The sequence below is a fragment of the Oryzias melastigma genome, linkage group LG16, assembly GCF_002922805.2.
Source record: "Oryzias melastigma strain HK-1 linkage group LG16, ASM292280v2, whole genome shotgun sequence".
Classification (NCBI taxonomy): Eukaryota; Metazoa; Chordata; class Actinopteri; order Beloniformes; family Adrianichthyidae; genus Oryzias; species Oryzias melastigma.
The window spans coordinates 12,514,618-12,536,751 of NC_050527.1; the positions used below are offsets into that span (position 1 = coordinate 12,514,618).

Consider the following 22,134-nt stretch of genomic DNA (forward strand, 5'->3'; position numbering starts at 1 on the left):
GCTGTACTGCAAAAAAAAAAAAAAAAAAAACTTGAATGCATTTCTGTTAGCTGTAGGTCTTACAGTACAGACACAGATAACAGAGGACATTTCTTCCACTGTGGAAACACGAAAAGGTTGCTGTGGTTCAATGACCTAAAGTGTACAAAGGCTGTGAAAACATCCCGACCTTTATCTTGACCTATATCAAATCTTATGTGCTCAAAGCTCAATCTTGATTCTTGACTGAAAAAGCTACTTATGCCCAGTAGGTTTCCTCTGTTTACATCTGTTTATTAATTTGTTGCTTTTCAACCCTGAAGCAGAGGATCAAAAGATGCATATAGTGATAAAGAAGGCTTCAAGTGTCTAGCTCAAAGGTACTTCAACAAGATAACTTTAAAAAAACAAAACAAAAGCATCAAATAAAACACCCAGACTACAGCTCAGCAAATATTGTTGGCCTCTGTGCTGCAGGACTGAAGGCATGACCAGCAATGGCTCTTTTATGCACAGGATTTATGGCTGGGTAATAAACCTGCTCTTTTACCTTGATTTTCACTTTCGAGGATTTATACTCAACTATATAGATGTTTGATTTAAACACCTGGCTTGTAAATTATACTCTAATTACAAATAAAAATTATTTTAGCAACCCACTGATTTTTACCAAATTAAAAGCATAAAATAAGTTGCAGTAGAACCTTAAAAAATTGACGAAATGTCTAAAATAGTTACAAATGTAATATATTTTTTCAATATTAGTAAAAAGAAAACTACCGTAGTTATGACTCATGGCACTTGTTTTTTTGTTTACCACTTCATCTCTTCTTTGGGTGTGAACTTTTTTACTTGCACATTTAATAAATAAAAAACATGTTTTTAAAACTTGTGTTGTTTAAAGCTAAAAACTAGACAAGACTTGTTTTTATTTTTTAATTTTGTTAAATCTTTTAATTTTAGCAAATGCAGAACATTTTTTAAAGAAAAGGGGACATGAAAAAAGATGAACAGAACAGGAAGCTCCTATAGTTTTGCATTGTTTATCAGTAAATCAGTTACTGATAAGCTATTTAACTAACATTTAGGTTGAAAATGATTTTTCTGAACTCCACAAATGTCCTTGTTTATTTTTTATTTTATTTTGTTTTATTTTATTTTATTTTATTTTATTTTATTTTATTTTATTTTATTTTATTTTATTTTATTTTATTTTATTTTATTTTATTTTATCTCACAAAGCAAAAGTCGACCGATCAGCCCTTTAAAACCTTTGGTCGGGAATGGATGCGGTGGAAGCCCCGCCCACTTCGAACGTGACCGCAGCCAATCGCAGCGCGCCGTCGGCCGTGGAGTCACGTCACTTCAGCGGCAGCGGTGGAGCTGGTGGGACGGCCCAGCTATGCTGAGCTGCTTGGCTTGTGTTCTGTACGACACTCTTGTTTGTGTGTGGGAGCCTTCGCCGGTGCTTTTCAGACGCCTGGCGCGATTCTGAGACGCTCTTTTGCCGGAAACGAGGGAGAAGTCGGAGATAAGTTGTTCACGACAGGCGGCGACAATGTTTTTCAGCAAGACGCCCGTTTGGCTTCTTTATTTACCGCTCGAGCCTCTTTGATTCGAACGATTAGCTTAGAAGCTAACTGTGAATGTTTTCTGAAACTAGCTAGTTAGTGAGCGTGAACGGGGGGCTATTACAGACAGAAACGGAATACCAGTGCTGTATTTTGTTACAAGCGGTAAATATAAGCTGTGTTTTGATGTGAGAAACAAAGCTAATGTTGTTGGGTGCGTTGAATGTTGTACAACTCCCGTGCCCGGTTGCTCACTATTTGTTAGGGACAATAGTTGAGTGTCCAGGCAACAAGTCCTGGACACGCTGCTGCTTTAATCCATGCTATCGTATGTGTCAACATTAGTTATAACGAAGAACGAGTGTTGTTGTTAGTCGTGTTGATTCCGTTTGGATAGTGGCGTCTGAAAAAGTAGTGCCTGACTCGAGATGCCCAGATTGCGGCGCTCTGTTGTTTAAGAGCGATTGTCAGTTAAGCAGTGGCACGGCTGACGAGGGGACGCGGTGGATGAATATTAAAAAATCGCCCACATGCGTTGGATCAGTTCCCGGACTTGTGAACGGCATCTGAAACAGAAGGAGGGAGACGCACAACCCTTGCAGCTCGGGGGAAGATGGCGGAGCGTTCTCGCCGGAGGTGGTGAGACCCAAACTTCGGGGCTGCTTGGATTCATCGCCAGACGCCTGGTCTCTAACCGCTGGACACATGCAGGCCAAAAAACGCTACTTAATCCTGTTCTCCGCTGGTGCCAGTCTCATTCTGCTGTTCTGCTTTGGTGGGATCCAAGTCCCGCTGTCCGGCCGGCGTGATGACCAAAGCCTCACCGGTTATCACCCCGGCGCGCGGTGGCGTCGTCTCCAGGGTTACCTGAGGGCTTTCAGTACCTGGGAAAAGGACCATGACTTCCACGAACACATATCTCCCAGACAAAAACGAGACTCCAACTCAGGGCTTTACACTGGAAGACGCTGCAGAATGGAGTCCTGCTTTGACTTCTCTCTGTGTGAGAAGAATGGATTTAAAGTTTACGTTTACCCCCAGCAGAAGGGAGAGAAGCTTTCTGAAAGTTACCAGAACATCTTGTCCTCAATCGAGGGGTCCAGGTTCTATACCCCAGACCCGGCACAGGCCTGCCTGTTTGTCCTGAGCTTGGACACTTTGGATCGGGACCAGCTTTCGCCTCAATATGTCCACAACTTGAAAGCAAAAATCCAGAGCCTTCCTCTCTGGAACGAAGGCAGAAACCACATCATTTTCAATCTATACTCCGGCACCTGGCCAGATTACACGGAAGATCTGGGCTTCGACATCGGCTTTGCCATGTTGGCCAAAGCCAGCATCAGCACAGAGAACTTCAGGCCCAACTTTGATGTTTCTATTCCACTTTTTTCTAAAGACCACCCCAGGACAGGAGGGGACAGGGGTTTTCTGAAACACAACACAATCCCCCCTTATAGGAAATACATGCTTGTTTTCAAAGGCAAGCGCTATCTGACCGGGATAGGCTCAGACACTAGGAATGCTTTATATCATGTACATAACTCGGAGGATGTGGTCCTCCTCACCACCTGCAAGCATGGGAAAGACTGGCAGAAGCACAAGGATGCGCGCTGTGATAAGGACAACGCAGAGTATGACAAGTGAGTGAATTTTTACTCTTGTGGGTTCTTTTTTATTATTTTTCCCTATCTGAAGAAGGCACACTCCTTATATTATTGCATTGGTTAGTTTGAGCTATTTAGTTGATTCATTTTTCTGTCTTAAAAACACTCTTAAGTGTCTCCAAGTTGATTGATTAGCATTCCTGCAGTTGTAAAAGAAGCTTTAAGGCAGAAACCACAGTCATTGGGTTATTGGAACAAAAAAATGGAATAATAGTGTATTTTCTTGAAAACTCCAGCCCCATCGTCGCCACTCTTTGTGGTGGATCGAGCAAGCTGGCGTCTGTCTTCTGGCTTGGTCCAGTGGGATTGTACCCCCAGACTATGGCGTGTTATTTCTGATGACTGTACGGTGCTGGGTCTTTGACTGGCACTCTGTGGAGTGGATTAGTAAGGACAAAGCACTGGTGCCAGTAAGGGGAAGCCACTCTGGCTCCTGTTTGCACAGTCATTTCCCAGACGGGCCCAGCTGCATCAGCCAGGAATGCAGTGGCCCCAGTCGGCGTCCCGTGTGACCCCCTCCGCTGTTTGGGTGCTCGTTAAGATTGACCGCTGTGTCAGCATTTTTTAATATTAGTTTTTATCATTATAGCCTTTTGAATTTTCATTTTAGCCGTATTTTTTATTTTACCAAAATATGTTGGTTTCCATGATTCAAAACAATTTGATTTAGTAAAGCCAAGTTTGTTTGATCAAGAAACAGTTTTCACACCATATAAATTGAACAAAGGAGAAACGTTTATTATTAAATTAATGGATTCTTGCATATTTTTAGTAACTGTAAACATTTTTTTAGAAAAAGGAAAATTTCTTCAAATCAAAATTAAATCTAGGTTTAATTCTAAATATCTTAAATTTATTTTAGTTTTATACCTATTCCTACAAAAAGTAAAAGATTGACATGTTTTTGACACATCCTCCCATTCATAAGCTGGTTAGGTTTTATTTTCAGGACTTCTTGAGCGCTAGTGTTCCTCACAGTATGACTGAATTTAAGAAGATGTAACTGCTGCTCGTTATGCTCATTTCCTGTCTAAGCAAATGACATTCTCCCATTACTCTTCCGACAGAAACTCCAAGTCCTGTCAGCTATACTTTGTCAGCTCACTGCTTCCTGCCAGCCTGGCTAAGAAAATGACTATACAGAGAGATGGGGGGCACTGGCACCGTAGCCCAAATAAAATGTTAATCCTGCTGTCAATAAGTGGCATTAGTGAAGAACAGATCTTTATCTGGCGCTTTCCAGCTTAGCTGTATTGCATAGTAACCTCATGCCCAGTGCTTCTCATTTTGTACGTCTCCAGTAAAATACACTCCTTTTAGTATGCAGGTTGATTCTAATCTCAGATCCAAGCAAATGTTATTAGAATTTGATTATTTGATGTTAGGATTTTATCATCTGCTCACCAGGGAGTCACTTTAAAAATATTGCACTTTAAGGAGTTTTTAGTGAAGAAGCATGCTCACATATTCAAATAAATTCAAGGTAAAAAAATATATATTTCCCTAAGTAATAATAATAATTAAATTTATCTTATAAACAACATTTTGTTTCTTTACTAAAGAATTATGGTATTACATAGCTTTCATGGAAATTAAAACTTGTTTTCTGTCTGCCATTCCGTCAATATATCATTAGTGTCACATGATATTGTGTCCCTGTGGTACTTTTCATGGAAAAAAACTGCTACCGCAATGGATTTTCTTTTTCTATGTTGTGCAAACGTTTTCTTCTTAGCCATAATTCTTCGTTATTTGGTTTGAGCATCATTCTTGCTGAAATTCCTCATTGATTTCATACTTGCACATCTACTTGTAAATATGAGTGTGTTTGTTGAGAGGGTGGCTTTTACTTTTATGTGTTTCCATAAGCCACACATGACAGTGACAATAAAACACTCTTAAATTGTTCTTCATGCAGGACCGCCAAGTCTTAAGATCATTAACGGATGTGTACAAATGTTTGTAACCATAAACAACTCTGTTTTGTAACTAACAGCTGATCAGAGTTCTTTTTTTAAGGCAAGTGAGGAGACACATTGAATAAAACACATTTTGCCCTATTTTTAATGTTTTATGAAGCTTTTTAATCTTTACCCCGTTGTCATGTTGAGCATTTGAAACATTAACATAGCTGTGAGAAAACACACACCAAAGTGACAGAATGAATGGCAGCTTGGCTTTGTGTGAATGACTTGTCATCCTTTGCAGCAAAGTAAAAAAAACCTCGCTGGAAAGCGTGACAAAATGATATTGTATGGGGTATTTCTGCTCATCAAGTTTTGTTTTGTATTTCAGAATTTTATCTTGCAGCTCTAGTGTTTTACCAGAATTTGGCAGCAATTAAGTTTCCTTTTTTGCACGTCTCGAAAATGTACAGAAAGTCAAAAACCTTGAGTATTTCCTATTTTTTTAAAATTAAGTCAAGAAATATTTAGTAATATTTTCAGCCTTTTGGTTCAGAGGTTTTTTATTTTAGATTTGAAGCTTCATTCACACCATCTGTTTATCTGTGACTTTATCTTCTCTGCTGTGCTTTGTAATATTGCAACATTGCTTAACGGCTTAACATTTTATTCGACCTCTGTCACACTTAGCAGTGTCCCGTGAAGTAGTAACAGCAAAGTGAGTTCTGTGTGAACTGATGGAGTTGATTTAGATCAGCTGACTTTCTGTGTTTTATAAACATCAATCAGAGATGTGACCATTTCTTCAACTTTTGTGAATCACTTAAAGTGACTCATACTATAAAAGTACAAGTTGCATCCAGGTATTTCTTGTCAATAAAATGTTTTTACCAGTATAGTTAAGCATCTTAAGTTATTAAGCAGTTTTACTGAAGGTCAACTTGTAGCACACGATTCATTCGGACTAAAGCTAAAGTTCATTGTCCACTGATTTCCACAAAAACAGATTGCAGACATAAAGGCTTTGTCCAAATTCACTCACTACTTACTGCACTAAAAAGGATGTTTGACATTTTTTGGATTGTCCAAATCTACAATTCAAAAATCAGTGAAAATTAGCTTTAAGTGTATTATAATGTTAATTCCTCTCAAAAAAACCTAAAAACTTTATTTTGATCAATTTATGCATTTCTGAGCATTTCTCTAAAACTTGGAGCTCTGAGCACCAGCCCCTCTTAACTCACAAAAGCAAATGGATCCTCACATTATGACATCATAAAGTGTGGACCAGCCCGTTCCAGAGAGTCTGCACTACCAGCATGGCCCCCAGGCTAACACACACACCCATTTTTTCCATGGAGCTGGGGGTATTGCCAAAACACTTATGCACAATTTATTTATGCACAAGGCTGTACATCTGGCTTTGGTAGCCCAGACTCTTATTCCAAAAATTTGGCAGCCGGCTCGAATAAGAGACAGACATCAGTTGGAGGAAGGCTTTTATCCCATCAAAAACAGAATGGTGATTGCTAATGGGCTCATTTTCCAGATGAACATTTTAGGATTTATTGAAATGATGAGAACATTGCATTATGTTCTGATTAGCACTGGTTGTGAACGATTCTTTTCTCTTTGAAGTATCATCAATCTCTGTATCAAAATTCCTCTTCGCCCTTCATCCATCCATCCATTTTCCTAACCGCTTCGTCCCTTTCGGGGTTGCCGGAGCCTATCCCGGCTGCTGATGGGCGAAGGCGGGGTACACCCGGACAGGTCGCCAGTCTGTCACAGGGCCTCAATCACACACCCAATCACTCTCACATGCACACCTAGGGGCAATTTAGAGTCACCAATTAACCTGTGAAGCATGTTTTTGGACGGTGGGAGGAAGCCGGAGTCCCCGGTGAAAACCCACGCATGCACGGGGAGAACATGCAAACTCCACACAGAAAGGTCCCAGCCGGGATTCGAACCGGGGCCTTCTCGCTGTGAGGCGAGAGCGCTAACCACTGCGCCACCGTGCAGCCCTCTTCGCCCTTCATGTGAATCTTTTTCCTGGAGACGCATGCTCCTTTTTGTCTTTGCTCAATAATCCATGTTCAAACCAGTTCTTCTAATTAATCACTCTCTTTCTTTGCACCTTTATCTGGCGGTTGTTTGTTGTTGTTCATTTTTCTGCAGCCATCTTCCTAATATCACCAATCTGCTTGCGCCATATTGGGATACTTTTACGATCCACCTCAAAAATGTAGTGCAGATTCCTTTCCAGAATTTTCTTTGGCGTATGCTACCGACCAAAATTTACATGCTGCTGGAATATATACGCTATGCACATCCATCTTTGCAAAAGTTCGTATGCTGTTTGTTTTTCTGGGCAAAACGCAGACTCGTCTGAGGCCGGCTCTAGGTTGCTGTTATGAAATGGGCGGCACCCACAAGGACCAAAAGGCATTTCCTCAGAGATCGAGTCATCTTACTTATGGGTAGGAAAGAGCTTATGAAAATCGCTCATATTTCATTAAAATGTTCTTTAGTGGGAAAAAGATAATTTATGATTGTATATATGAATATAGTTTACTTTGAAATAATTAAGAATAGCATGATATAGGCCCTTTAAACTCCAGGGCACTATATAGTCTTTTGGGAGTTAGGGAACAGTGAGCGAATTCGTACAAAACTGCACATTTGGCATTTTTGTGGCATAGGCAAGCTTGACACATCTCATGACTGACGGGAATAAACAGAACCACCTAACGTACCAGTGTGCATAGTAACAATACCCAGATGAAGGAGTGCCTTTATACATCCAAGGAAAGTGAACGGCAGTTGGGTAATTCATCTGGTATAAACATCCCTTCTTGAAGTACTATTGGAGGGCAGCTGACTCGTGGAGTTTAATTCAACTTTTGTTTCAACTTTAGACTCAAAGACTGATTACGGCAAAAATCTGCTGCTCGAACTGCAACTCGGAGGCTCTGCTCTCTCAGAGGATGATCAGTTTTCTCTTCAAATTTAATTATGTTTGTGGAAAACTTTTTATTACCAAAAAAAAGTGTAGCTGCTTGGCTGCTAACCAGCTTTGGCTGATTGATCTATTAAAGTTTATTTTCTTTTTTTGCTTTATCTAAAAATATTTTGCTTTTGATTTAACTGTTAAAGTAGGAATGTTTTATGAGGACAGTTGCAATATCACGGTAAGATTGTTTTTCCAACTCTAAAAATGAATGCCAAGACTTTAAGCAGAATGGAATGCAATGCTGGCTCAGAAAAGTAAGCTTATATATCAACTGTTTAGCATAGCGTTATTCCTACAGGATGTTAGTTCTCGGAAGCAAAGATTAAATGGTATTCAGATCTTTGTTTGTTTTTTTAAAGTATTAATCATAAAGGCTTATGTCTGGTGGGTTACAGTGTCCCATTGCACAGCCCTTTAGGTCAGACAGTGCAATCTAACTGGATGGGAAGTCATTGTTTCTATAGTCCTTTGTGCTATAAATCCCTCTTATCCTCTCCCACTCACAACAAGGAAGTTTTGACTGATTCAAAGCAGCTTCACACAATGACTGCTATGGAAAGACTGGTATTTTTGTGAATTTATGGTTAATTAACATTACAAGTGTTTATTTAGCATATCTAGCTTTTTTCCTTTTGATTAACTTATCTATGGCTTATATTTCTGGACTTTATTAGGGCATAATTTTTAGTCCAGAAAATGATCTATGTATCTAAGCGCTCTGTAACCATCATTATTATAACATTTTGAATTCCTAGACTCTTCAGTGATGAGTTTTTTTTTTTGTCACTCTTTGGATGAGATAGACCTTTAAGTTGACGGTAAATCTATTAAGCCTCACTGGCTCTGTAAAATGTGAACATTTTTTTATTGGCACATTCTGAAATGTTAAATAGATGTGAGAAATCTTTTGAATTATGCAAGACACACTATTAAATGTCAAGTTTTACTGTATGTTTGATATAGGGACTGGAGTAAACATAGTCAGCCTCTGTTCTGGAGTTCACAAGCCCATTATTTTGTTTCCGTCTTCTCCACGTTGTCCTCTTTTACGTCAGTTCTGGGCCACTGTGTTCATCCTTGTAATGCAGCCAAAATACAGAAGAAAAGATTCAGCAGGAGGTAGGTCAGATGCAATTTTAACTTCAAACTGAAAGCTCTCTCACAGCTTGTTTCCAATTAAGAGACCTTGCCAAGCAAGAGAGCATGATCAGGATAAAGTGAGAGACGAGGGCAGAGTCACAGAAGAGTGGAAAACCAACTGTGAGGAAGTTGGGAGTAGAAATGGGAACACAAAGAGAGCAAAACCGGAGAGTGCATTAGGATAGAAAGGATCGAGTGAAAGCATCAGAAAAGAGAAAACATATGCCAAATATCTAACAATTAGAGGTGAGTGCAATAGCTGGTTGGTTGCTGACGTGAGTCTGCTAGGTGTATTTATAGACTAGCAGAGTTTTAATCCCCCGTATTGGCCAAAGCTCCGGGCGGAGGGCTGCTAGCCAACCTGATGCAGGCTTTACGGAGCTTGGGGAAAATGATAATCGTTTTAGGAGGATGGTTGATCTGAGTTTCTGCACATCAGCCACATTTGGATCTTTTCTCAATTTTATCTGCAGTGTCAACACACCTGTTTTTTTGTATTAATATAGTGAGGTTCCTATAGAATTGAACAAATGGTTCAATTTGCAGAAGATGTGTCAATAAAATAATTGAGCTGTTTGTGAAGTTTTCCCAGCAAGTCATCACATTTTTTTCCATTCACTGTGTATCCTAATATCATTCACCAATTCTGCACTTAATTTGTATTTTTAAGGAGATAAACTAAGGTCCTATTTCAGGCAATGCATGGACAGTAATCCATAAATCATTTTATATTGAAATATTGTTGGAAAAAGCTTGGTACTTTACAAGTATCTTTCCTGAGCTTAGTTTGATTGGTTTTGTTGATTTTTTTTTTTTTTTTTTTTTTTTTTTTTAAAGCCCCTTTTATGCTCAGTCAGCCTGATTAGTGCTTTGCACATCACTAAAACAAGGAGGATGCACTCCTTTTGTGCAATGAAATGGAGACTTGCAGATCTTATTTCCTTAACTATACAGTTTTTAAAAGCCGCGCATTGTCTTTTCAGTATATGTTTCTGTCATGGATTCATCAAACACCTGCAGTAGCTTTATGCACAATGACTTCTGCTTAGTGTTAGATGGAGGAAAATGGACTCTTGAGTAGCTGTCGCCTAAGTTTGACCACTAAAGTATCACAATGGGTATCCCTTTATGTAGAAAGCAAAATACATAGTTAGAATGACACAGAAAAAACCCAACCATCATCTACCATGATGTGGAAATTCTATTTCTATGGCCAGCATTTTAACACCAGCCATTTTTCTCTTTTCTGAATTGAGAAGGCCATCATTTGTGGTCTGTAAAGTCTGACCTGAACTCTCATGCTGACCAAATAAGCAAATTATGGATGAGCTAAAGACATGATTCTTGGTTCGATTGCAAATTAACTCTGGTTTGACTCCTTTGCTTGACTCAAAATAAACCATTCAGTGAATTCAATCAGCAAACAAAAGCATGCTGGTAAATCAATGAGTAAATAACATCAACATTGTATGTTATGAGTGAAAAAAAAGCCTACAGTGCAATTTTGCAGAAGTGCAAATCATGGTGGTTGGGAAAACTACCTTGTGTATAGTAGTAAAGAGGGGAAGTCATTTATCAATATGCGGTAGTGGATTAGGACAAAGAGCAGTGGTATTTCTTGATACCCCCTTCCCCCAACATCCCAGCTCTTGTCCTGACAAAATGATGTATGTCTTGTCCTTGGCCGCCATGTTCAGGTGATGTATTCGACTTGGAACGCTGAGAGAGTGAAAAGGGGAAAGGGATATGCGCATGCTACAGGCCAACGGTGATCCACCGAGGTAACAGTGTGACAGAAAGACTTCTACCATAAGTGATGAAGCTGTGGGAATGAAGGTGTTTCAGAGAAAGATGAAGTTGTAATTAAATTGTGATTAAAGAAAAGTATGACCCCAATGATAAATGGTTAATGAGCAGATTTACTAAAGCTGCTGTTGCATCAATAAAAAAAATAATAGATTTGAGATAATGCAGTCTCACTCAAACATAGTCTGTGCTTTGCTGATGTGAATAACGTTTTTGGTGGCCTGTGTCAAAATGATTCAGATGCCAACCTGTAAAGAGCTGCACAAGAAGAGCTATAAAAAGAACACCGGATTTAATATTTAATATTTAATAGTGCTCTCATCTAAAGCTTGTGAAGTTGTGCCCAGATTTAGGGATGCATGTGGGACTAGATGGAAGTGTGTCATCATTAAGTAAGCCAGTGTTTACGTGAGCCATCAAATGCTTTTAGTCGACCAAGAAGCGCGGCCACTTGCTGAGTATGACAGATGTTTTTTTTTTCTTTTTTTCTATCAGTTATCCCTCATGCACAATGACATATGTTGAAAATCCTGGATTCAGAATTAATGATCTCTCTAAAAAGCAATGCTGGTCGTGTCCTGGAGGGGGTTTAATCATTTAGCGTTGGGAGCAAAAACCCAAAGCATATGCATACTTTTTCATTTCTTCTCAACAAGTTGGCCAGTCCTGTTTATTAAAGTACAGAATGAGTATGAATGTTCTACCGTTTTAACTGATCAGAAATGACTGCCACTTACGGACTTATCACATGAATAGCCCTTGCGCAGTCCACATGATTTGAGGTGGGGTCAAAAAAACAGAAAAATCCTTACTTACCCTTGAATGTTATATAAGTAGGGGTGGGCGATATGACGATATTAAACTGTCTTACGATCTCCAAAGCTGACGATCTGTCATTTTTGAGAGATCGTTTTATCACGATCTTCTACAAAAAGCTGCAAGAGCCAGAAGGCAAAAGCTTGTTGACTGCCTTTGACTTTAAATCTGAGCTGCTCCTCCTCCTCCCCCTCCCCGGTGTTTTTTCTTGTAGTCAATGAGATGTATTACTGGATTAGAAGTCATGTGACATACGGCGTGACAGACATGCAACATCATTAGGAATCGAGTCTCCTCTAGTTATGAATTACGGAGGTCCGAATAAGTACCAAAAGAAACACAAAAGGAGACGCAGTGTTTTACAATCGACTTCAAAAACCTTGACAACAAAATAATCCGATGGAGAGGAATCATCACAGGACAGGAATCATATTTTAATAGAGAGAAATCAGGCTGGGAATCGTGAACTGTGTGCTAAAGTGGGTGCTAGCAACTCATGAGAGGCATGCTAGTTTGGTTCTTAGATGTATGTTTTTATTAATGTTTCATGTTTTAAAACATAGCGGATGTTAATCGCACATATTCATGTTCAACCTGCACAAAAACTGATGGAAATTTATGTTGGAAACACGTAAAATGTGCGGTCAAGATGCACGTTGCTGCATTGTTTTGCTAGCTCGTAGCTAGCTATTGTAAGAGCCTAAATCTTATTGTCGGTCGCACTTTTTTTTTTTTTGTCTTTGTAAGAAGCGTAAGTGAGTTCGCACATAATTTTCTTAATCCGTGGCATCACTGTTGAGCTTCTTTCTTGGTCGTATGGACCGGAGAAAGCCCAGCTAGAATAAACAGCGCTAACGCTAACGCTAGCTTTCTGCTCAGTGACATAAACACTGCAGAGAGCAGATGTTGGTGAAGGAGCTGTGGATGTAAACTTTAACCTGCCACACCATTTACTGCTATTATCTCTGTGTTTTGAATCTTAACAATTTGGGAGATGTATTTGATGTTATCATCCAAGTTTAAAAAATGTTTTTTGTATTAGTTAAAGATCCTAGCTGGAGCATTTTTCTCAAAGTACAATGAAATTTTCTATTTGAAGTTAAATTCTAAAGCAATTGAGATTTATTTACCATGTATGTAATCCAAAAATAATAAAAGCTTTAGTTTCATTTGAAAATGTGGTAAAGGGTGCTTTTATTAATGTTATTATTATTATTTAGCACTTTGAGATGTTTTTAATAGGGAAAGGACTTCGCTAAACTTTATCACTCATTTATGCCATTAAACTTCATCAATCTCCCTCATTTCTGGTCCTGGGTGAAAAACATTTACAAGCTCTGTTATACTTATTTTAGCACAGAGGCAAAATAAAAACTCACGGATATTTAGAAGCTGTTCATTTGACAGCAATGGATTACCTGTAGCAGTAGAAGGCGCAGTTCTTGCAATATTTACTGATTAATCTTAATGGATAGTAACTATTTAATTTGAATAAATATATATATTTGTTCAAAATGTGTACATCTTACTTCTTTCAACTAAAATCATTATAATTCAGTTTTTGTCGATTTGAATTTATTTTAAAGAAATTGTGATAAAATCGAAATTGTGAAACAAAATATTATGATTTTCTTTTTTTGCCATATCACCCAGCCCTATATATGTGTTCACTACGACTTGTGGCTGTCAGCATGAAAGAATGATCATGAACATGTTTTCTCTTTGATCTCCTTGAATGGCCTATGACTTTCGTAGAAACAGAAAAAATAATATTCAACAGTTTTCATATATTTTTCCATTTCTTTAGGATTTAAATCGAATATTTGCCACAATAAGATCCCAAACCCAAAGCAAATGAGTTTTTACTGTTTCTCACTTTGACTTTAATCAAGTCCATGTTGTAACAATCACAGGTATTGATTGAATTGGAATAGTTTCTAATTGAATATTTATGCATCTATGCACTGTTGCCCTTGTCTTGCTTTTAGATTAGAAAAGTTTTCACACGCACATTTCTAGTAACATACTAGTTTCGAAAACCTATTTACTGGTAACGGATTGCATTTTTTATTTGAATAGTGCTTTGCTGAAAAGGAGACTGCCTCCATGCAGTGGACTCCCTAACTTCATCTTTTAATCTTTTATATTGTCGAGCAATATCATTGCGTTAGCAAAATGTCACAATTTCTGCAAGTTCATGCAGTTTTCCTCTGCTCTTAGGAAATCTGCAGTATTTTACACTTTAGCCTGCATCTTCACCAAAGCTGCCAGCCTTTAATCTTTCCCTCTTTGTCACTGTGTCAGTGAGGCTTTCCTCTCGTCTGGTCTTGTAATTGTGTAGTAATCATCTATTCTCTCTTGAGAGTTAAAATGCTGTGTTTACACTTCATTTTTTGAGGCTTCACTTGGCTAGACACTAATTTCTACTTTGAGCAGCATAATGAAGCCACTTTGATTGCTTCATAAATGTTCATTTAAGGTTGCAGTTCTGAAAGACTACATTTACCTTTTTAATTTGTTGCTGTTAAAATGCTACCTCTACCACATTACAGAATAATGAAAATATGCGTAAGGTGGAAAAGCTGTAGCCCAAAAATGCACACCTACTTTGTTCAAGAGCTAGAGATCAAGCCAAAATGAACTGCAGCACTTGATGTCATTTCATTACTGGTTGAACTTCTTGAAAGTATTTGATTCATATAAAGTGAGATTTCAAATAAGTATACTTTTTAAAGACATGTTAATCATCATAAAAAACAAACATCTCCTCTTATGTAAGAGTTCTTCTGAAACAATCCTAATCTGATCAAATCTACTTTAGTGAAGCAATTGTGTGCACAGATTAGAATTTAGTTGTTTGCTAGTCTTCAAATAAAAACTTTTTTCTGTGCAGGTATTAAAAAAAATCCAAATAAATTTTATTTTCTGTATATAATTTAAGGAAGCTAAAGTTTAGCTGGTTGATATTTACCTCTTGTCTGATTGCTTTCTAGATGATTTTTTTTTTTAAAGTGCCATACTTCTACACGTATAAACCTGAATAATATCTTTTCATTGACCCTTGGAAACAAACATAAAATGTTGCACACATGACCTGTTGGTTGTTGTATTTCCCCCGTCATGATTTAAAATCACTCCCACACATAACCACAAAGCCCTTCAAAAGTGACTCTGTGCAGGCATATCCCTGCCTCAGCAGCCAGGCTTTATCTAAATTCTCCAGCATGATGGATATCACAGCAGATCAGATGCAGGCTGCAAGTCCATTCGATGCTGCATTGATAGCAGATTTTTAGCTGATAATGTTCTGAACTAAGATAGGCTTATCCAGTTCCCTTCTCTCCCTCTTTGCTTTTGTTATAATATCTTTAGCATTAAAGAGAGTCAGTCTTCTTTGATGAGGGGCTCCAGCCTGTGCCAGCTCAATGTTTTTCCTATTTTCTAATGTAATTTATTAGTTTTTCCTCTCCACACACCCCACCTTTTTATCTGTTTTCTTTCCATCTTTTTTTCATCCTCAAATCTCACCTATTTATCACTGCAGTTTCTCCATTTTCCTTTTTACCTATTGCCTCTCAGCACTGACTACCTTTCAGTCCCTATTAATGGTTTACTCCTGTATTTTCCTGTCGACTGTTCATGCTTCAGGAAAAATCTCTGACCTCGATTTGCCTCTTCTGTAGAAACGATTATTACAGTAGTTGGGTGTTTGCTTCTGGACATGTCGTGTAAGAACTACTTGATCTTATTTCTTCAAATTGACCTGCATTCTTTTTTTAAGTAATCTCAAGGTCTGTGTTTGATTCTAATAGCGAACACTTCAGAGAATTGTGAAATGACTGAATTATAAGGGATTCTTTGGTCTCCACTCCCTCCAATACCTAAAGTAGTCTGACTCCTCAAGATATTTGGTGGCTTGTTAGAGATTTTAAAAGTTCTACGGTCTAAAATATAAAGAACCACATGATTTAATTTATTTATGTGTGAAGTTTAGGTCCAGTAAATGAGGTTGTGCATGATTTTAACTTGGTATTGGTATAGCTGACAAATGTACAAATGAAAAATTTAGTTTTTAATGCTGCCCTGTTTAAAGAAAACATGGATGAGGAGCAAAAATGCACAACGGGGAAAAAAATAACAGACTGAAGCTTGGTTAATCAGGTGTTTTAACCTGAGATTATGGAATGTTTTGAAGCTGTAGACACTCCACCACCTCTGTTTGTGTCTGTAAATGTTTTATAAAGCTGTCTTTGAACTCATTAACCAGCGAGGATGAATACACCAAATACTCCTTAAGGGTATGATTATTAAAGGTTTGTTTTTAAGGGGAAAAAAAGCATTTTACAACTAACATTTTTTTCTTTGGACTCATTTAGTGGTAATGTTTTAACAGACTTACTTTTTAAGATGGTTGTGTACAAATTGGAATGTTTTGATTGATTTGTAAAGTATAGACTGACAGTTAACCAATAGTACACCTACATTAACAACCTACATTAAAGGCTTGTTGACAGTCCTAATGGCCTTTATCACCAACTTGACCTGACTGCCTCATTTCACTTTAAATGTTATTTTTGTCCTTAATACTTTTGCTGTTATCCATTTCCTTTGTCCAAGTGTTGTTTCCTCAAACCTGCTATAAGGGTTGTTGGCCTGTGCTAATGCTTCAACAGATTTTCTCATTTAACGTGGCTTCAGGGGGAAAAAAAGTCATGATTAACTATGCCATTACTCCCAAATACTGCAGGGAAGCTCATTCATAATAGGCTCAGTCATTAATCTGTAATGTCCCACCTTTAGGCCACTAGGAGGTCTATTTTCAGCATCATAACATTAAGTAAGTTATTGTGACAATCTTTCCAAATATGTTTGCTTCTAAATTGGGTTATAAACTTGCATTTGTTGATAGAGTAGTTTTACTGTTTAAGCTAAGGAGTGAGAACCTTCTCTGACCTAACTTTCCCTCCATTTTCTCTTTCACTATTTGATGAATTATTCAGCTTATTGTCTGTTTTCACATTAGACATAATCTTGATTTTAAGTGAACATTTCTGAAACCCAAACAAATGCTGTGATGTACTACCATGTACTTGTTTTTATGATCTCAGAAGTATCTTTTCAGATATAATCATAATTTTATTGTTAGTTGTAGAGTTTGACCAAGTGCTTTAGAAAATATAAGTGATTACAGCTAATGCATACAAAAATGCATTGTAAAATCTAACATAAGTATTTAACTGTATATGGATAAAGTTTGGATCGGCTGCCCTAAAGTTGTGTACATTTATTTTGTGGTTTGTGACTGTTCAAGACTTGTGTGCATAATTATCATCTGCAATTTTTTTCCTTCTCAACTTTTTTATCTATTGAGGTTTACTTTTACTTTTTGTGGTTAAATCCTGATGGATTGAGCTTGCAATCATGGAACAGCAATTAACCCATCAGTGTGACTAAATGGAAAAATCAGAAAAGTGGATAAAACCTTAGTTTGACGAGAGGAAGATTTTATTACTTAATGAAAATAGTTTTCTAGTTACTTTCAATCCAAGCTTCCTCTTGGGAAATTCTACTTTTTGGTAAGGATTTTAGAGACATCCCTCTTTATGTATCTCTGGCACAGATTCACAGCTATTACACTGCAAGACTATTTAGTAATCTTACAGAGAAATCCAACAATATCAACACCACTACATAACAAGTTTTGTGAGATTTCAAACTTGACCCTATTTAGTTTTACATTTAAAAAAAACGTAGACTTGAGTGAAAGCTGTCTTTTTTTTATTTTTTTTTTTTCTTAATTTACATCTAAAAACAGACAAGCAAACCTAAACCTTCTTTAAAATAATATACTAAAGTCTTAATCTGGGGAAGAAGTGTAGTTTAAGGCTTTTCTTTTGTATTGGTTTCACTACTCAAGACGGTGAGGCTCCATTCGTCTGCTCTACACAGTATGTAGATGAGGTCAGGGTCGTCCAGTCTCTCAGTTGTTTTGTACAAGTGTGTGGTCTCTTGCAAAGATAATTGAGGACAAACACGTTGCCTGTTTTCCTGAGTCCTTTTCAGTCTTTGACAAAGTGAGCTTCACATTTTCTTTTTACACTATTCATTCTTGTTGCTAGGAGACTGGTTGATCTTTTTTTTTTTGATCTGGCTCGCTTTGTATTTCTCTGTCATACTGTGCTGCTTTAACCGAAACTGACATTTGATAACAGTTAATAAACAAGTGGGTTTATGTACACTTGACTAAAGAGTTAGCTTTAAAAAATCTATTTAAAGTGTTAATTATTCTTTTTACACATTTACAGAACTTTAGAATGATCAGATGGATAAATATGTTTGCCATATTGGTATTGTAAGAGTGCTTTATTTGAATAATTTGGAAATGTAGTATATTATCTAGTGGATAAAAAGGAAATGTTTACATCTTCAGTGAAATTCTATGTTTTTGGTTATAGTTTCAAATTTAATCCAAATAAGAAATAAATGTGCCTTTTACTGTGACACTGGTCCATATAGGTAACTGGAACCTTTTCAGGGCAAATGTTTGAAAACTTTAAAGGGGCCATACCATGCAAATTCTACGTTTTGAGGTTTTAAGTGCATTTTACTTGTTCATTCCTTTTATAAAGCACCCCAAAGCGCTATTTTGATCCGTTGATTCATTTAAGAGTAATCCTCTAATAACTTGCGCTCTCAACAGCAGCCCGTCCCATACTTACAAAAACGAGTGGGTCATATCTTGCTGACGTCAGCGAGATGTGAACCGCTCCCTCCAGGAAGAATCTGTTCTGCCAGCACCATCCCCAGCCTAACACCAACAATCAATTTCTCCACAGGGCTAGCGGTGATCAACAAAAAACTTTGATTTTAGATTCACAATACCGTATATCTTCCAAATGTGTCCTATCATCAATAAATTCCAACTCAAACAGGTGTTTGTTACTTCAGATACAAGACTCCTTTAAGCCCACCACCCTCCAACCCCTGCCGGGTACAGTTGTGGAGACATCGAGTGTATTTGTGTTGTGAACCAGTGTAGCGATGGCCGGGCCTGCTAAAGGCATATACATGGTATGTGCATCCATCTTTGAAGAAGTTTGGATTATTTTTGTGGGAGAAATCCAGACACACTGCTTGGTCTGGGATGATGTCATGAAATGGGCGGCAGGCACATGCAGCGGCAGGCGGAGCTTCAGGAATTGACTTGTTTTACTTCTGGGTAAGAAAAAACTCCCGAAAAATAACTCTTATTTCATAAATGATTAGTTTTTTAGAGTTCCAAAGGTAATACATGATCAAATATATGGATATATTTTGCTCTGAAAGGCTTAAGAAAAACATGGAATGGCCCCTTTAAGAAAATGATCCACTCTAAAAGTCCCAAACTTAAAATTATTGAAATACTGTTCTTACTGCTTAATTCAGTGCAGCTTAGTTGTCAGGCAGGTTTGTTTTGTTTTTAAATTGTGATTTTTTTTTTCCAACCCCCCAAAACAATGTCTTCCCTAGTTAGGACAATCAAGAACATAAAGATAACATTTCCAGAAAACCAATCTGAAGTTCTTGACTGTTTGAAAACTGTAATAACCAAAAACAATATCTAAACTTGTAAAAGTGAATAATACTGTTCACATTCTTAATAAAAAAATAATATCTGTAAACAAACCACAAAAGGCATGTTTGGCTTCAGTTATGTATTCCAATGTATTCCAATTTTTTGCCCTATAGCTGTTTATTGGATTCTTACTGTATTCAAATACTTTATTTTGTCTTTGTTACTTGGACTTATCCAACTCCCTTTTTTTATTATTTACAATTATAATAAACATATCTTTAGGATCTTTAGAATTGGACATTTTCTGTATTTCTTAAATCATAAAATGTGGTGAGGAGGAGAGCTAGTCAAACTTGGGTAATTTTAAGAAACCTGGAAGCAATTTAAGAAGCCAATAGGAAGACTATTGTTGTGAAAAAAAAAAAAAACGTGTGTCTAAAAAAAAAAACGCAGCATAACGCTTGGTCAAAATAAAAGAATGTTGTCTTTGTTGCTGTTAAAAGCCAACACATAAAAATGAAACGAAAGAACTGGCTCTTGCAAAAAGGTGCCAATCTCTAACCATCATTCCCCGCACAGTTGGGAAATGTCAACAGTATGGTCATTCTGCCTGCACAGCTGGCAGAAGTTGAATCCTTGGTGGTTGTGACTGCTCACCACATGCATTCTCTCTGGCTAAAGCATTTCACACAGCCCTGCAAAAGATTGCATCTTTTCAAATCTGACTTTTAGAAATTGTACAGTTAAAAAAAAAAGAAGCACCAAATACTTTTTTTTGACATTTCAGCTCACACTGAATAGTTTACTGTGGGGATGCCGCCTCCCACCAGCAGCCATCTGGAGGAGTAGGGAAGAACTGAGGTATGTGAGGCGAGGAACATCTGGTCCTCTTTGAGTTTGCCATGGCTTGAAGTATGAGTGATTTTAAGTTTTGAACTCAGCCTGGTTTCATATTTGGAGTTAAACCCGTGGTTTTTTTTTTCTAGTTTTCCAAGACGTTAGTCACACAGTTCAGGCTTGATTATTATTGGTTTTGCTTAATAGTGGAATCTGTCAAGTTTCAAATGGAGTTGCAGTGATGAATGAGCAGTTCAAAATGAGCGTTTGTGATGTTGCCTTGTGTATAAGCCATATTTTAAGTTTACAACCTTTTAAATTTTCATCAGATTAGGCCTTGTTGTTACTTACTTTGCAGCTGCTAATTGATAAATTCCAGCTCGAACTGTAAACTTTAAATAATTATTATTTTTCATCACTGACTGCACCTATTTATAGGGTTTCAGATGGGGCTGTGCAATATCCCCACCGAATGAGAGTATCATTTTTCTTTATTAGATGCTTAAGCTAGCGATAGCTCACAAAAATCTGCTGCATTTTTCTACAAACATTTTTACAGTTTATATTTAGTTGCACTTAGTCTCCGAGCCAATTTCCAAAAGACATGTTAAAATAAAGTAGTTGTTAAAATATTCTGTCGTTTGTAACCTTTGTTACATAAAATAAAAGGAGGGAGGGAAAAAATCGATTCAAATTGAGAATTGAATTTGGAATGAAAAAATATGAGATAGATATTTTGGCCATATCGTTCAGCTCTAGTTTCCGATCATTTTAAGTTGTGGCCATGAAACCTCTCCTTGTTTAAGGAAGCTCTTAAACTGTAGGTCTGTAGACTGGACACATTTAGTTCGCTTGAAGCAAACCTGAGTTTGTTTCCCCCTGATAGTCCAGAACAATTTTTCAGTCGGAAAATGGTTCTCTGAACTATCTTTTGAGGTGGTCTCGGTTCGTTTCCAATCGACTCAGTTCTGGTTTGCTCCGACTTTCCTCAGAGGGAATACAGTCCGTGCTCAGAGCAGAACAACTGAACCAAAACCACTAACCAGTTGTTAACACAGTTGCGGCACAACAATGAAACGCAGAAGCTCATTGAAACGTGGTCAGATGAATGCAGGCTCATTAAAACAACTTTTAACGTGATATGCATTGCTTCTCACTTTGTTCTTCTGGTATCTGATATGTCCTAAACACTTACCAGTGTATACTGATAGCCGACGTCTCCTCAGCACCACAGTTGCTAATATCCTCTGAGTTAAAGCACACATGGCACATCTTCTTGTCGGTAACTGACTGGCAGCATGCCTCTGCTGTACCGAAGTAGCAATAAAAAGTGTTGTACTTGACTTTGATACAGGTGTTCTAAATATAAACATAAATTCTGAATAGGTGAACTATTCCAACAAGGATTTCAAAGCCCACCGCCTCTATCTTTCTCTTGTTTTTGACCTGCCCTTGTAACTCCTGGCCAATAACTGAAGAGATCTTTAGTCATGTGGTTTTGTTTACAAGCATTGGTTTGAAAACAGAAATCTCTGATAAATGCCACTCTAAATACAGACCAAATATAAGCTTCAGGACTCGGACCAAATGAAGCAAACTTATTTGCAAAAGTTTGCTTGAGATATGAAGTTTACTAAATTGAATATTTTATATTTCTATATGTGATTTTTATTTTTATTTTTTTACAATGCTATTGAGCAAATTCATTTTTCACTACATATTTGCATGTTATATGTTCTGCATCTACAGTAGATGTTCTTGCCTCCATCAAGAGCAAATAAGAGGATTACTTTACTTTAAAAGGTTTTTCCTTCTAGTGAATTGAGGGTATTTGATGTTGTTGCTC

General features: G+C 37.5%; 1 protein-coding gene across 1 annotated transcript in view; it reads left to right on the plus strand.

The window, feature by feature from the left end:
- Window positions 1-1,300: 1,300 nt before the first annotated feature.
- The window catches only part of LOC112143494 (exostosin-1b), a 30,929-nt gene continuing 10,095 nt past the window's right edge, over window positions 1,301-22,134 (plus strand). The window contains exon 1 of the mRNA XM_024267523.2: window positions 1,301-3,190. Coding sequence (XP_024123291.1) covers window positions 2,256-3,190 — 935 coding nt within the window. The 5' untranslated portion in view covers window positions 1,301-2,255. The remainder of the gene's footprint in view (window positions 3,191-22,134) is intronic.